The sequence below is a fragment of the Buteo buteo genome, chromosome 6 (assembly GCF_964188355.1).
Source record: "Buteo buteo chromosome 6, bButBut1.hap1.1, whole genome shotgun sequence".
NCBI classification, from domain to species: Eukaryota; Metazoa; Chordata; class Aves; order Accipitriformes; family Accipitridae; genus Buteo; species Buteo buteo.
Window position 1 is genome coordinate 29,788,037 of NC_134176.1, and position 15,248 is coordinate 29,803,284.

Sequence of the window (15,248 nt, forward strand, 5' to 3'; positions counted from 1 at the left end):
AACTCTTGTACATTCATACACACAATCATTCATTACTGCAAAGATGTAAATATCTTGCTCTGTTCACTAATCTCTATTTTGTCTTAATAAAAAAGATTCACAGGTTTTGCACAATCTAAACTGTATGTATGCTAAACATGCACATTTACAATGTATGGAAAACTTTGCCCGCATGCTCTCCAGCAAGATGTTTTTAGAAAAAATGAAGAGTGTCATTGTCTTGTTATATTCTAAAATAGTTATTATAGGGAAATAGCAACATGTTCCAAACATGACTAAATATTGTAGTAAAATTGTACAGTGAATTCTTTCCAGTTTTTGTCTATGCCAAGCTTGATAGAATACCATTGTCGTATAAGGAGTGTGAACACTACTGCAAAAATAATAACAGAAAAGAAGGACAAGACTGATTTGGACAGCAAAGAAAAAAACTCTGATATGAAAGTTTCCTTCAAATTGGGTATTTGTTTCTACACCTTCTGTATTTGATAACATTATAAACTGGATGATAAAACTGCATTAACTTGAGGAAAATGTGGAAACATTTTCCCGATAACAACTTCCAATTTTTCTGGTTGAATATGGGAAAAAACCTTTTGTTTTGTAACTGTTGAGATATTAACAATATTTGTTAGCATTCAGTTGACCATTCATGTGACCACGAGTACTTCTGAGAGTATGACATGTATGATGCCATCTGTTATTTGCAGCTATTGCACAGCTCAGGCAGTGGGATGGATCAGTCTCTAAAACACAATTATAGACACAGCTTTCTTTTAGTTTAGGAGTGCAGGTGGATGGGGTAGTAGCTATCTGCAAACAGAAGACTAACGGAGTGCTCACTTGGAGTGAAGAGACTGTTATTAATTTTCCTTTTCTCTGAGGAAACTTAAGCTTATCTGACATGCTCCAGAAAATAACCCAGTGACCGAGAAATAGTCTAAGCTACTCTATATGGTAGTGTCATCACCTGGAATGATTCATCAGAAACCAGAGATGCTGCATTCATCCTGCACATTTACCTCACAATTAATAAGGGACCCACTCTGAAGAACAGTAGTATACTATGTTGACATACAGGCTATATTTGTATCATTTCACTTTACTTTTACTGTTACAGTGCTGGATGCATTAATAAAAGTAATTTAAAAAAAAAAAGAATATAAAGCTATCAGAATGAGGGACATCTTTCAATTGTTCACAATGCTAGCAATTCATCAGGCTTCTTATGTCCATAGTCTGTGGGTGGTTTGTTTGTTTGATGACTTTAAATACAGAAAAGCTGAAATAACGTCAATGGATGTTATTCCTCTATAGGGTGGAGGTAAAGACACGATTACATCTCCATGAAGTTCCAACCACAAGATGAGGCTTCCAGTGGAGTGAAAAGGATGTGAAGTATGTTTACAAAATATCAGATTGCCTTTCATTCACAGAAAGCCTGGGACCACTGCATGGAGAAAGGCCAAATTGCAGCAGTTGAGCCATATGTAGCTTCCAAGTAGTTCAAATTCTGCTCCCATTCTAGGGTTAAATTACATGATCAAGTCTGTGCTGATACAGAGGCTGCTAGGAAGTAAAACAAGGGCTTACAGGCCTTGTACGTACTACAGATGACTTTGCTGGGTCATCTTGGACACATCCACTACAGGTATCCTCTCTGAATTGTGAATCACTCCAACCAAGCGAAGTGGTTCGTATCTTGTGGCTCTTGACTCAGTGATGATGAAGAATACAGTCTATAGAGTCAGAATGTTTGTGCTGAGGCTGTCTTTCCTTTGATCTTAATAGGAACCTGATCTTTTTTTTTTCCCCTAGTTGCATCTGATACTGCAATTACTAAGACCTTTGCTCATCACAAAATACTTCCTTAATGGCAGAAAAAGGTACAATATAAAGTGAAAGGGAAATGCAAGTCGCATAAAATTTCCAAGATATCATTCAACAAGGCTTGGAAAAAGCTTCTAGGAAAGTAGGTGGGCCCCTTTATGGCATAGATGGAGAATTCAGTGATTGCCATCCACTTGTAAATCATAGATAATCATAGATGCACAACAGATTTTGCTATGGGACTGAATTTTTCATAAGATTGGTAGTTGGGCATTTGAGATTTTTTCCTTTTTAGTTCAGTAGTTCAATTCTATCAATTCTATCAAAAGTATCTAATGGGCAGTAACTTTAGGGACATAGCAGAAATGAAATGAAATCTTTCACTATTGACCAAGTCTACCCCCCGCCCCCCCCAAAAAAAAAGGAAAAAAGAAAGAGGAAAAAAAGAGACATCTTTGTTGCACTGACACTTCAGTATCTCTCCAATTTAAGGACTTCTTCACACAAAACTAGGTGGAGGTAGGACAGTATAGACCATTTAAGACAACTAGTGTCTAAGTTATGATGTACGATAATATAATGCTATATGAAATTGTTACAGTTTCTCAACAGTTGAATAGGCACTGCTGAAGCAAAGAATGCAATTATGAAAGTTATCACTTTTGTATGCAGGAATACAAAATGTTACCGCTCACTACAGTTCAGATACACAGTTCTATTATTATTACTAATACCATCTTTCTATGCTGTTCTGACTTTAAAACTATTCCATTGTGTTGAATTCCAAATATTTATTCTTTAAGAAGGCATTAGTATTTTTAAAGGAAGAAATATATATTTTTTAAAATATTAAATTTTATTTGAAAATACTGTAAATTTTACTTTTAATTGGTTTACAGTTCAAATTGTAAGGTGTGTTCTTTTTTGTTCAAGAATTTTAAAAGCAACTAATTTAAATATGCAAAATTATCTTGAGTTGTTCATACGTGAACTTAAAAGCCATGCAACACAGGAAAATTAAGTAATTATGCCTCCAAGTTATTTACTGCAATTAAGCTCATTTATCATATGCAAATTAGTGCAAACTGGTCTCATTAGTTACTAAATTACTCAATATGAGCTGAACAATGTAGCACTCCAGTTTGTAATGAAAAATCCCTGTAGAGGCAAGCAGTATCAATTAAGCTAATTTGCATATGCAAATATATTCAGTAACTTTCCCTTTTCTCTATATTTAGTTCTACATTTCCTGATCATTCCTGATTATATGAAGAATATGGGGTTACTGACCCTTTTCCACACCTTCTCAACAGCAATGAAGTTACAGAAAAAATCCAGGGGCCTTGAAAAAAATTATAAACGTCTTGCTAATTTTTACAACTAGTTTCAGCCAAGTTTTTGAATAGCAGGTACCAGAAGTAATACTTTTTTACTGGATTTATTTAATAAACAAATATAAAATATATATACAGAAATATAAAACTGAGGATGTCTTTACTGAAGTCTATTCTCATTCTTTGCAGAAGAAGAATGTAGAAGATAATGAAGCACACAATTTGGCAAATTAAAGTCTAGTAAAAAATTAATTAATGTATTGCCATTATCTATTTTTCTCCTCTATTACAAGCATTTCTACTGTTCATTGTTCAGGTGATTTAACTTAGAAAACATTTAGAAGACTTTGTGCCCTGACATGAAGATTCTGATATAATAGCATTTGGTCATTCACGTTTTGTGGTGTCTTTTTTCCCACAAGCACACAGTGGACAGTGTCTTTGGCTTCAAACCTACTGCGGGCATCTATTCAGCATGATATACAGCAATCAGCTGTGGCTTGGAAATTTTTTGGCATGACTAGCTGACACTACTTGCTTGTAGAATCAAGATGTAAAATATCACAAGATGCACCTCCATTTCTGTTTTTACAACGTGACTGTAAATAAACTATATCTACTTTTTAAAAACATACTGTATTATGCTTCTCATGTGTCTCTCAATAAATTTTGAAGTATCAAAATATTAGAAGGATTAGAGAGGCTTCTTAATTTCTGAGCTTACACTTAACCCAGTCTTCAAAATATTAATAGCAAAAGGGATTAAACAAACTAACTATTAATTCAACTACCTCAGCAGACTCTGAAATCAAACACAGCTATTCCCAAGGTATAATCAAGGTTTTTTACTTCACTTGCAAACAATACTTATCATAATACTGCTTTGAAATCATTTCTAGGAGCAGCAGACTAAATGAGAACTTGTTAGAACTGTATTCCACCACGGAATCTGTTTGACTGTTGTTTTACAAACCACTTTGAATTCTGGAGATTATCTTTCTACCTATAAGACCACAAGGCAGTACTTTGAAGTTTGTTCAGATATGTTAAAAGTTGTGCATTTGAATGCATGACATAGACTTTCCTTCCAAGTGTTGATTACTCTGCTAAAATAAGACAAGATTTTTAACATATCATGATAAACTTGCCACCATTATTAATTCATTTTGTCCTTTATCCATCATCAAGAGTCTATTCTCTTTTAAATGTCAGAGTGGAACTTTCTATTATCAATTGAGAGATTAATGGGAGTAATTTGGTAAAAGCACCACCCTCTCTGAAAAGGCCACACCTCAACAGACATTCAATATGATGCTGATGGTAATTTTGACTGAAGATCCTCAATTACAGGTACAACTGCAATACAGGGGTTTTTTTACTAGTAGCATGATAAAGTTATATCCCGAAAACACCTTAATTTATCACATATAAGTACAAAAAATAAAATCCAAAAGGAGAATCTAGCTTAAATAAGTAAGAAAATCACTAATTGCTTTAATACACAATAAGTGAAAAACTCAAATGTCACATAGTTTTCAAAGTGGGCATCCTATGTTTTTTCATTTTCATCCATAAAGGGTCATACCTAATACTTAAGAAGTGTATGTAAATCAGTCTCAATGAGGTTTTATCTAGATAATTGTTCTAATTCATATTGTAATAAACATACCTTTAGGATATATAGTACATATTTCCATACTCAAAATAACACACTGACAAATTACTTAAACTGAAATATCACAAAACTGCTATTTCTTCATTTTTTCTACATTTATAAGAGAGCATAACAGTGTTTCTGTCTAATATGCAAACACAGGGCTGTAGATACTGATGCAGATGTCTTTGATACAGTAACTAAAACACAAGTATTTGCTTACAAAATCAAAAACTTGACCTAGACCTCTGCCAAGGGTGTACAACTAAGTAAATAATTTCATTCATGATTTTTGTTCCAAAGAGAAATTCATTCTACTAGTTAATTTCATGTTTTCATGTTTTCCTAAAATTATCTTTGTTGCTATTCTGCATTTAGTTACTTTATAAAGATGTGAAAAATCTGACATTATCCATAGTGCTTTTGAATGCCACAGCTGAGGTAGTACAGAGAAATAGCTCTCAATCATTTCAAATTAAGTGGAATATTTCTCATGATAATATCCTAATTTACCTCTTTTGTACCTCTCAAAAGATAATACACCAAGCAATATATTTGCATTGAGAAGCTGTGTACGTTGTTAAATAACAGTAGTTATTCAGTGCCGCACTTAGAAAAGACTACACGGTTTTTATTTCCGTAGTGCTGGGTTTTTCGCCCTGCTGACAAAACACATCACATTTTGTTCTTAACTGCTTCTGCTCCATGTTTGATTACCACAACCTAAGAAAGGTTGTAGTAACCCTGACCAAACAAAGCATGCATAAGAATGTTTCCATCAGGTCATTGTTTTTCAGTTTAATCTTCCTGGAATATAACAACTTGTACAGTGTGACTAAATTCTTTGACAAATATCAGATTAGTTTTTATCTCATTGCTAAGGACACCTAAGAGGCATGCCGCTGTTCATTTTTTTCTCTTTGCAGATTGTTGCAAATTTGTGATATATAATTGTGACAACTGGGATATCAGGGAGGAAAGCAGTGCTCATAAACCAAAGTGAGGGAAAAAACCCCTAAATCTATACGTGACACATAAGGCAAATCAAATTACCAACACAAAATACTGTTTTGTGCACACATACATACAAATACATAAAGGCATTCTGTGAGCAAACACTTATTGCACAGTTCTAAACAGCAAAATATTATGATTCTGCTAAATAATACTTGCCCTCCGTCTCATTAACATTCTCCCAATCATGGGCTTTCTAAAAAGAAGGAAATATGAGCTTAAAACAACCCCCCTCATTAATATAAGTGCTGAAAACAATACTATTTAAATTATTAGCAGAAATATGACTGGCTAGTTATTTTGATTTTTCTTGGAAAAGCCATTTTTTTACCTGTAAAATATGACTTCCCAAATGTGATTCAAATACTTCAATGGCAAGGGCACTGGGACTTCTCCTGCGCTGGGCACCTATAACTGAATAAAAAACAGTTATGTTGCAAGGTCTGTACATTCATGTCTAATGTGCTCCTGATCATACCATTTGACATTAACTATTTAAATATGTTTTGCATTTTATACACCAGTGTTAATTTCAAATTTGCCTTGCATATAGTAAATAAAATTTGTATGTAATTTTCAGTGACTCAAATTTGAAGGATAAAAATATCCCCCCCGCTCCCCCTCCCCCCCCAAAAAAAACCAACCCACACCTATTTAAATGTCCAAGAACTCTGGAAATTGATCATTTATTCAAATATATTCCAAGTCCCTGTAGAAGGTTTTTTGTACATGGTGATGACAGCATGCAGAATTTAGTGAAAAATACTATTGAAAAAGAAGCTACACATAATGGAAATGTTTTGAAATGTGGGAATGAGAACTAAATATTACTCAGGAGGTAGGAAGATATGAGAGATTTATCTGAATATGTTATTCATCTTATTTGAAACTGAAATGAAGTAAACACAACATTAAAAAGTCAACATTTGTAAACATATCTGAGATATCAAAGTTATTGCTAAGCATAGGGAAGTAGTATAGTATCCCAGATATCCATGTTAGTTGCTGGAACAGGTACTTGAAACTTCAGCTTCTACTTTTAAATTATATAGTTTAAAAGTACCAAGTGAGTAATAAGGCGTTATGTTTCAAAGGCAGTAGTGAGTACAAAAAAGGCTGAGAAATCATAAAACTAGTATTTCGTTAATCTTTCTATGCCAGGAGCACAAAGCCAGCAATCGAGTCTGAGTATAACCAAATGTAGGCATCTACTGCAAGCTGATGTTTCTTCTTAGGTCTAGGCTGTCTTTGCCACATGACCAGAGAAAGCTAGAGCACGGAGAACATGGCACAGGGCTGCAGGAACTTTCCCTTCCTCTCCTGTCTTAGTGTCAAAGCCAGGCATACCCATAGAAGAGAGAAGAGGTGAAGTTCATCCTGCACCCTTCTAAAGTGCACAGAAAAACATTTACATCCAAAGAGCATGATGGTCTAATGCCTCTGGAACCATCACAGCACTACTGCATCTCTACGTATTGCTCTGTTTACAACGTGTGATAAGAAAAATTAAATAACAGGGATCCGCTAAAACAAGCAGAATGGATGACTGCCATTACAGAACAGGCTAATTTAACACCAATGAAAACAAAATACAGAGCAACAATTTCTTAGTCTTCTATGATACTGGCTGCCAAACATGATATCAGTAAGAAAAGATAAATGCCAAGTAATGATAGTCATATTGACCTAAAAATGTAATATCATTCCTTATTGATGCTTCATGTAATTTCCTTGCAGGAAATTCTAAGCTATTTATACTGGGCAAACAGGTGGCTTCATTGCTAATAGATTCAGGCAATAGCTCATAATTACAAATGGTGACTGCTGTAGCGCCAGTATTTTCTAAGTCCTCCTCTTTTCTCTGAAGGCATTCAAGGACATAGATGCCAACAACTTAAGAGAAAAGTCTTCTTCAAGACTTCTGCTTTACATTGCAACTAAAGTTGGTAATAGACCAACTGCTGTACTTGTTTGCTTTTTTTTTTTAACTTCAGTTAGTATAGTGACTGACCAGACATGTCCACATAATATCATTTTACAAGTTTTAGGTACTTAGTTGGTCTTATATTTTTCTCTATCAGCCTTCTGATTCTAAATCATTTCACTTCTCTTTGCAATGTTTCATCTTTTCTATAGCTGTAGTGAAGCCTACTATAAACAGCAATGCTTATTTCATGAAAAAAAAGAGACCACATTAAATTTTCAAGCAACTTAGACTCCTTTAACTTTCCTTTTTGCAGGCAGACTTAAAGATGATCCTTCTTTTGTCCTTACTCTGCCTCCAGATACATTATCAAATGTTTGCTTAAACCAGAGTTGTACCTATATTTCTGAGGGAAACTTTAGCTTTAGTTGTATGACTAAACAAAATATATAGCACTGTAAAGATTATCAGTATTCCCATTATGATTGCTATCAGTTAGCACTGTACTTTGTATGGTCATTTCATTTATCATCTAGAAACAAAAAGGAAATTCAGTTTTGGCCTGCTAGGCATTGCTTCATAGTAGTCTCTGTAAAAGCATTGTAAAAAGCAAAAAACCCCCCAAAATCACAAAACCTCCCTGAAATCCTTTACCTCTTTTCATTCTTCCATCTAGACTGTATTGTTATATTTTCCATGCATTGTCTGAACACATCATCATTTGGAATTTGCCTTCCGATTAATTTTGTGATTCCTGCCCCATATCCTTCCTTTACAATCCCCTAGCATTTAAACGGTATCCATTACATATTGAATATCGCTTCCAGTTCTATGATGTTAATTGTTCATTGCATGTGTTTTAGCATGTGGGTATCATAACTTGAATAAAGTTCATGAAGACAGTGCAACACTTTTTAAAACAGTATCCTTAAATGATATTTACAGGTAAGTCATCAGTTCTTCATACTTGGGACACTCTCAGTTCTATACCTCAAATTAAAACACTTCAAGGTCAGTGAGTTAACTAGAAAACAACAGAGGGCCAAATCTTAGCTTTAAAATTTGTCAATTAAATCCTCCATCAATGCCTTCATCCTAGTGGCTGGTATACACATAGACAAATATCTTGTAGTACTTTCATGCCATTCAGTTCATTGACATTTTTATAGCAGTAGAACTCTGATTTATGTGTCTTGCACTTACTCAGGTGATGTGGAGTTGTCATGACAGTTCCTAATTTTACAACCAGCATAAATATGTTAAACAGAAAACCATTATGCTTCTGGTAGCCATACTGTGACTCTTTTTTGGTAACTGAATAGGTGTTAAATATGCACTCTCTGCATTTCATTCATTTTCCTAACTATCATTCTTCACATTTTGAGGAATGAGACAAGAATATTGAGGTAAACCTAGAATAAGGGAAACAAACTTTTTTTATTTGATCTTCTGACTACATTGCTTCATTATTTCACTTACTCGAGCTTTCAAGATTTCTTGATACCTAACTGCATCAGAAGAAATACACCATTGTGGGTACACAAATACATATCACATTGATACGTTTCAAAAACATGGCAATCTCACAGTCCAATCACAGCAGAAAGCCTCTTATTTGTACTGAATGGATTGCTGGCATGACAATAGATGAAAGGAAGACATAGACTGAAACTGTTGGATTAAAAAGCAGGCGACGATGTTATTTTATTCTACAATTTCAAAACATAAACTATAAATACTGAACTGGCTTCCATCACACAAGCCACAGCCAGTCATCTCTAAATCTCTCATACTGTGGATGGAACCATCAGCAGCCACAGCTCAGCTGCTCACAGAAATCTTGAAAAGCAAGGCATTTAGAATTTCTATCACAACATCTATAAATCATCGTAGCTCAACAACCTTCACAGACCTAATGATCTGGATGCACATTTTTTAAAAAATGTAGATTCCTTTTTAAATGCAGACTCTTTACAGAAACAAAGTCCTGCATGCATGAAATAAATGTCTTCTTTTGAGTAGCAGGAAGTAGAGGAAATTGGGATGTGGTGAAGGCTGAAGCATGCATACCAAACTGCAACAGGAGTCACAAAGGAAACAAGTTCCAAACCCAGGTTAAATTCTTCTTCCAAGCTTCTCCTGTTTTAGTGGTATGAACAAGAGCCTATCTTTAGATAGGCTTTTTTCACATGTGGTCATATTTTGTGCTGTCTACATTTAATTGACAAAGCTTAAGGTTTGAATGCACAATTGTGGTTAATCAAAAAGTTGACTGAACCAATATTTGCATTAAATATTGACTGTTAATAGTGACTTTCTAGTGCTGGAGCAGAGGAAAATGTCTACTAAAATCTTTTACTTTCCATGGCATTGGGCCATGAGTTTTACAGTCCAGACTGACATGTCTATTCCTGGCATAGGATTATTCCATAACAAGCTATTAACAAGGAAAAAATTCTAACTGCTCACTAATTCCTCTTTAAATTTCGTCCCTTAATGACTAATCTGGCTATACATGAGGTGAAGGAAGAACCACATCCCTTTCAGTGTGTCTTGGGGGCAGTCTAAGCATGCTTAATGCAATCTCAAGAGAATTTGCAATTGTGCTAGGAAGAGTGGGAAACTATGGAAAAGAAAAATTTAGACTGCCTAACAAAGATTTCCACGCAACCTGAAGAGAGAGGATTTCCTCTTAAACTCACTTCTAAGCTATTGGAGCACAGAATGACCAAAGACTGATGTTCACTGTGACTTTCTACTAGAGAAGACAGAGTTCTCATTAAGCAGAAGCAGTATTCCTTGATCACTAGGAGTGAAAGCACGTATCACCAGCACAATAATCAGTTCCTTCTAAAATACTTTTGTGAGAGTTTGCATGCCACCTTTCAACATAAATTGTTTTTGTGGAAAGTTTGGTAAAATTCAGACCAAGAGTTTTAAAATTCTGTTGTTCTGATAACAATTTTAAAACTTGTTTTAAAAACTATACTGACCTTTTTAATTAATTCCCCTGAACTATTATTTACTTATAAAGGCTTTTTCTCAATTAGCCTCAAAATCCTTATTTTTATTAAACTTTGTTGACTTTTCTGAGCAGCAGCTTTCTTTAAGCTTGGAAGCAGAGGTGGACATAAGGCCATCCTGCTACACCCTTGTAGGTAATCTGCTGCCTGAAGAATTATAAAAAAACAGAGCTCATGTTTCACTTTTTTAATCTTGAAGAGCTCTAATTATGACTGCCAGTAAAGTCAGACTTTAATTAGCAAAGCCTGAGCAGTTCTACATAAATATGAAAGTTTATAAACACCCCACCAAAGCGAACATTATCCATTTTATTCACAAAATATGTAACCATATCAGGCTAATTGCACAGAAGCTTCACATAGGGTTGGCTAATATTTCTCCCTGTAGGTATCAACAAAATACACGTTCATTTCAGATGAGAGAGCATAAGAAGTAGAGTCGTCTGAATTGTCTCAGATGACTCTATGTGCAAAGCAGTTCACAGCACGAGTGTGGCTATAATCTTTTAAGTATTCTTTTCCAGAGCTTAACATTTTTTGTTTCAAAGAAGAAGAAAGGTCTATAGAAATTACAATACAATTTCTAATATTAATTGCCTTAGTGTAAAGTAGATTCTACATGAAAATTTAACTTTTATTATTTCTAGGAACAATCCCAAATGCTCATGAAAGAACAGTGCAGGTGAATGTGATAATCAGGGTGGTTTTACAGGAAGAGGCGATATGTCATTGTTAAACCTTGGGGCTTTCCTATGAGACATAATAAGTAATTTGGGATGCTTAAAAGCTGTGTTTTAGAAAAGACAGGGGCACTGATTGAGAGGCTAAACTGAACAACAGAAGATGCAATGTCAGGGAAGGACAAAGTGTTACAACATTAGGTTCAGAAAGAAAGGCCAGTATTTATGTATGCTAACATCCACAAAAGCTGCTTTTTTTTTTTTTTTATTAATTCTTTTACTTCATATTTAACACTTTGTGATGGATATGGATTTTTCCATTGATTGTTCTTTGCTATCCCATTTATGACTGATTCTGTTTTGAAAGAAATCTCCAGCAAGAGTGAAGTCCTCTGCCTAACATGTATGTTGAGGACATAAGGCATAGATATATGTATTCAGATCCTGATCTAAAGTGAGATGAATGATAGGCAACCAGCATGATGTAAGCAGAGATGTTGCCCTCTGATTTGGAAAGGGTATTCAAAGAAATTAAATGATGTCACCAGTCTACCTCGCCATAAGCCATCATATGATCCAAAATTTAGGTCTCTTATCCACCTTCACAGATGGGAAGAAGAAATAAATCTCAGATGGAGTTGCAACATATGTGGAAAGGTATTTTATCTTGGTTTAGTAAAGCTATGGGAATCATTAATGCTGTGCCATTACCAACTAAGTATCACAGCAATAAAGTAGCAGAACAAATTTGTCACTGAGGACTACATGTAAGATGCATAATGCAATATATGATAATCAACTTACAAAGCTAACAATGGCATTTCAAATCTATTTTTTGTGTACACGAATGCCTATTATTCTGGATGTCCATCTTCCGGTCACTGGTACAGAGCATGTATTCATTACTGGGGAATCCATGGTTGAGAAAGTAAACCAAAACTTTCCATGGAATAACTAAGTAGTTATCAGGAATGTACCGGTTAATTAAAGAAAATGTTATGTTATACAATTACAAGCGTGTTTTATTATTTTCAGTAGTTCACCTACAATGCTTCATCAGAAGCTCCAGGAATTAAAGGAATTTTTAGTGAAATTTGCTTCTCAAATTCAAATTGCTTAATACTTTTAAACTTTTTTTTAATAGCTTTTTTAGTTTCAATAACTTAAAACTGATGAAATTAAAATGTCAAAAAAGCAGAAAGCACTATATCACTTGTTAATTGGACTGGAATCAATGGATTTGAAGACACATAATGTGTCCTCCCCTTAGAAAAGATTCAAGTGAATGGTAAAAAGAAACTAGATAAGTGGCTGTCTTCATGTAAGTTTTCATCAATTTTATGAGCTGATCCTTTTCCTTTCCTAATTATTTTCATCTGGTTTATAAGTCTGCTTCCCACAGGATTTGTTCTTTGGGGGTAGGGGTAGGGGGGGTGGGAGGAGGAGACAAGATTTCTTAGGTCCTAAATGTGCCTCTATTCTTTTCTGAACTTCTTAAAATTAAAAACCCAAAGAATGAATGTTAAACACACCTTAAAAATAAGTATATTTGAGATTTTTGTGTGCTCTACTTGATAACTCAACTAGCACTGTTTCTTACATTTTAAGACTTGTACATTTTAAGAGTTTATTTCAGAGATTTTTCTTTTCACTGTGAAGGATGAAGTCTTTGCTGTGCAAGAATTTCCAGTCATCTAAGCAAAGAGAGTTCTCCATCTGTGGCTGGGGGAGGGAGCACTGGCCTTTCTCCCACACTGTAGTAGTTACTATAGGAACTATTGTGCCTCCTTCAAAAGGGCTACAGACAGGGTGATTAAAATTCTTCATGGGAGAACCCCCACTCTTCTTGACAATGAAATTCTTCAGGGAGAGGGCTAAGCCTCCAGTTCAAGAATGGCAGCACCTGAGGGAGTGGTGTGGCAGAGAGAATCACCACTACTTTAAACTGAAGCACAGAGAAAAAAATACAAGGGCCTGCACTCCTGCATTAATTTTCTTCCTCTCCGATGAAATACAGGACCATTGGCCAAAACTCTTGAGAAACAGAAGGAATAACTTCATGCAGCCTCCACCATGTAGAGGACAATGCAGAAAATAAAGAAGACATAATTTCCATTAAAATCAATAGCAGGAGAAGCAAAAGAACTACACCACCCATAAAACAATTAAGGGTAAATATTAATGTTTACTCTGGCCATTAGCTTCTCTATAAGGCAGCAAAATGCACTTTACACGGAGGGGAGGGACCACTGTCTCTGATACAACTGAATTAGAACTACCTCCCAGAACTGAACTGACTTTATACTGGTTGTTTTACAAATATTTACAATGTTGCCTTTTGCTCCCAAAAATCTAGGAGGAGGAAGAATTTATACAGAATGCAAGCATAACAACTGTGATCCTAATAAAGATTGTTCACTTACATTGCATTCTCACAAATAGATACAATAAGAAGCAGATAACGCCACCTATTCTTCAACCATATGTCAATATTATTAGACGGCAGCAGTCTTAAAGAAGAAAGAAAAATGGCTTTACATTTCAGTTCAGAGAACATGAGTCACAAATAGGGGACAATGTGAAAAGAAGCACAAAAATGTTTTTAAACTATCAAAACATTAGATGGGATAGCTGAGAAAGTGCTGGTGGAGACAGCTGCAAGTAAAAGATGCTTTAGATTTTACTGTAGCTTTAATGAAATTGGGTTCAATAATTAAAGTGAGATAGAAGCTTCCCAGGAAATCCAATTGCTGTAACGAGATGGGAAAAAGAGTCTACAGAAGTATGGAAGAGAAAGAGGCAAAGTAGAGACAGATGCGTGAGGCAAGGGAGAGGGACACACAAAGGGGGTTGAATTGAGGCCTTAAAAATCTAGGAATTTAGCAGTGTTTTAAATAAATGTCCACTCTGCAAGATTTGGCTTTACCAGCGGAAAAATGCATAAACATTATGATAGCACGAAAAAATTCCTTTAAATTCAGTCGTTCCCCTCCCCCCCCCCCCAAACGAATGATGAGTATGGATTACTTATTCAGGTATAACAATAAGACACTTACTGGAGTAATAGTTCTATTTTCTTATTTTTAAACTAGTATTAAAATTCCTCTGGGAAGAAAACTGCTGTCACCCCTTTCCAGCTTCAGTGCTACAGAAATGGCTAGTGTCACTGATTCTGTTCTCAGGAGGAGGACAGGGTATTAACATCAAGTCAGAACAGTGTTATATAGTGTCAGACTATACTTGCTGGTAAAACTAAGAGGCCTACATCTGTTGTCTTGCTTTTTTTTCCAGTCTGATCCCAAAGGTTCATGTTATGACATTTGTAACATCTGCTACAAATGCGGAGGTAAGTCAGGCACAACCTTATTACTTCCAATCTAACGCTCCATCCATCCACAGGGCTTTCATATGCCACTAGTATGTCAAGGGGACCAAAAGCTGTTCGATCTACATGAAGCAAGGTATAATATATTTCTGAAAGTCAAGAAGGAGAAATCTTGCTTTGTTATGTCCCCCCTTTTTTTGTTGCCTTAAATCTTGGCAGTGTTATTTCAGAATCTTCTGTGAACAAAACAGGCAAGCTGCTCCTCCTCAGAGCCAATACAATTGCCTTTTTATGCCATAGACAGTGGTGTGTTGCAAATGTGCAAGCCATGATTCACATCCTCCCTGTTTTTACTAACACTGAAACATATGCAGCTTCTCCTAACTAGACCCTCCTATACAGAAGTCTGCTTTCTTGCATAGCCATCTTTTCCTTCCTTCCTTCTTCCTCCATTTTGGTAGGCT

At 35.3% G+C, this 15,248-nt stretch overlaps 1 protein-coding gene across 2 annotated transcripts in view; it reads right to left on the reverse strand.

Moving 5' to 3' along the window:
* NPAS3 (neuronal PAS domain protein 3) overlaps positions 1–15,248 on the reverse strand; it is a 623,235-nt gene that overhangs the window by 308,704 nt on the left and 299,283 nt on the right. For both annotated transcript variants that reach the window (XM_075030304.1, XM_075030305.1), the window contains one exon: positions 6,164–6,246. In XM_075030304.1, the coding sequence (XP_074886405.1) occupies positions 6,164–6,246 (83 nt within the window). The remainder of the gene's footprint in view (positions 1–6,163; positions 6,247–15,248) is intronic.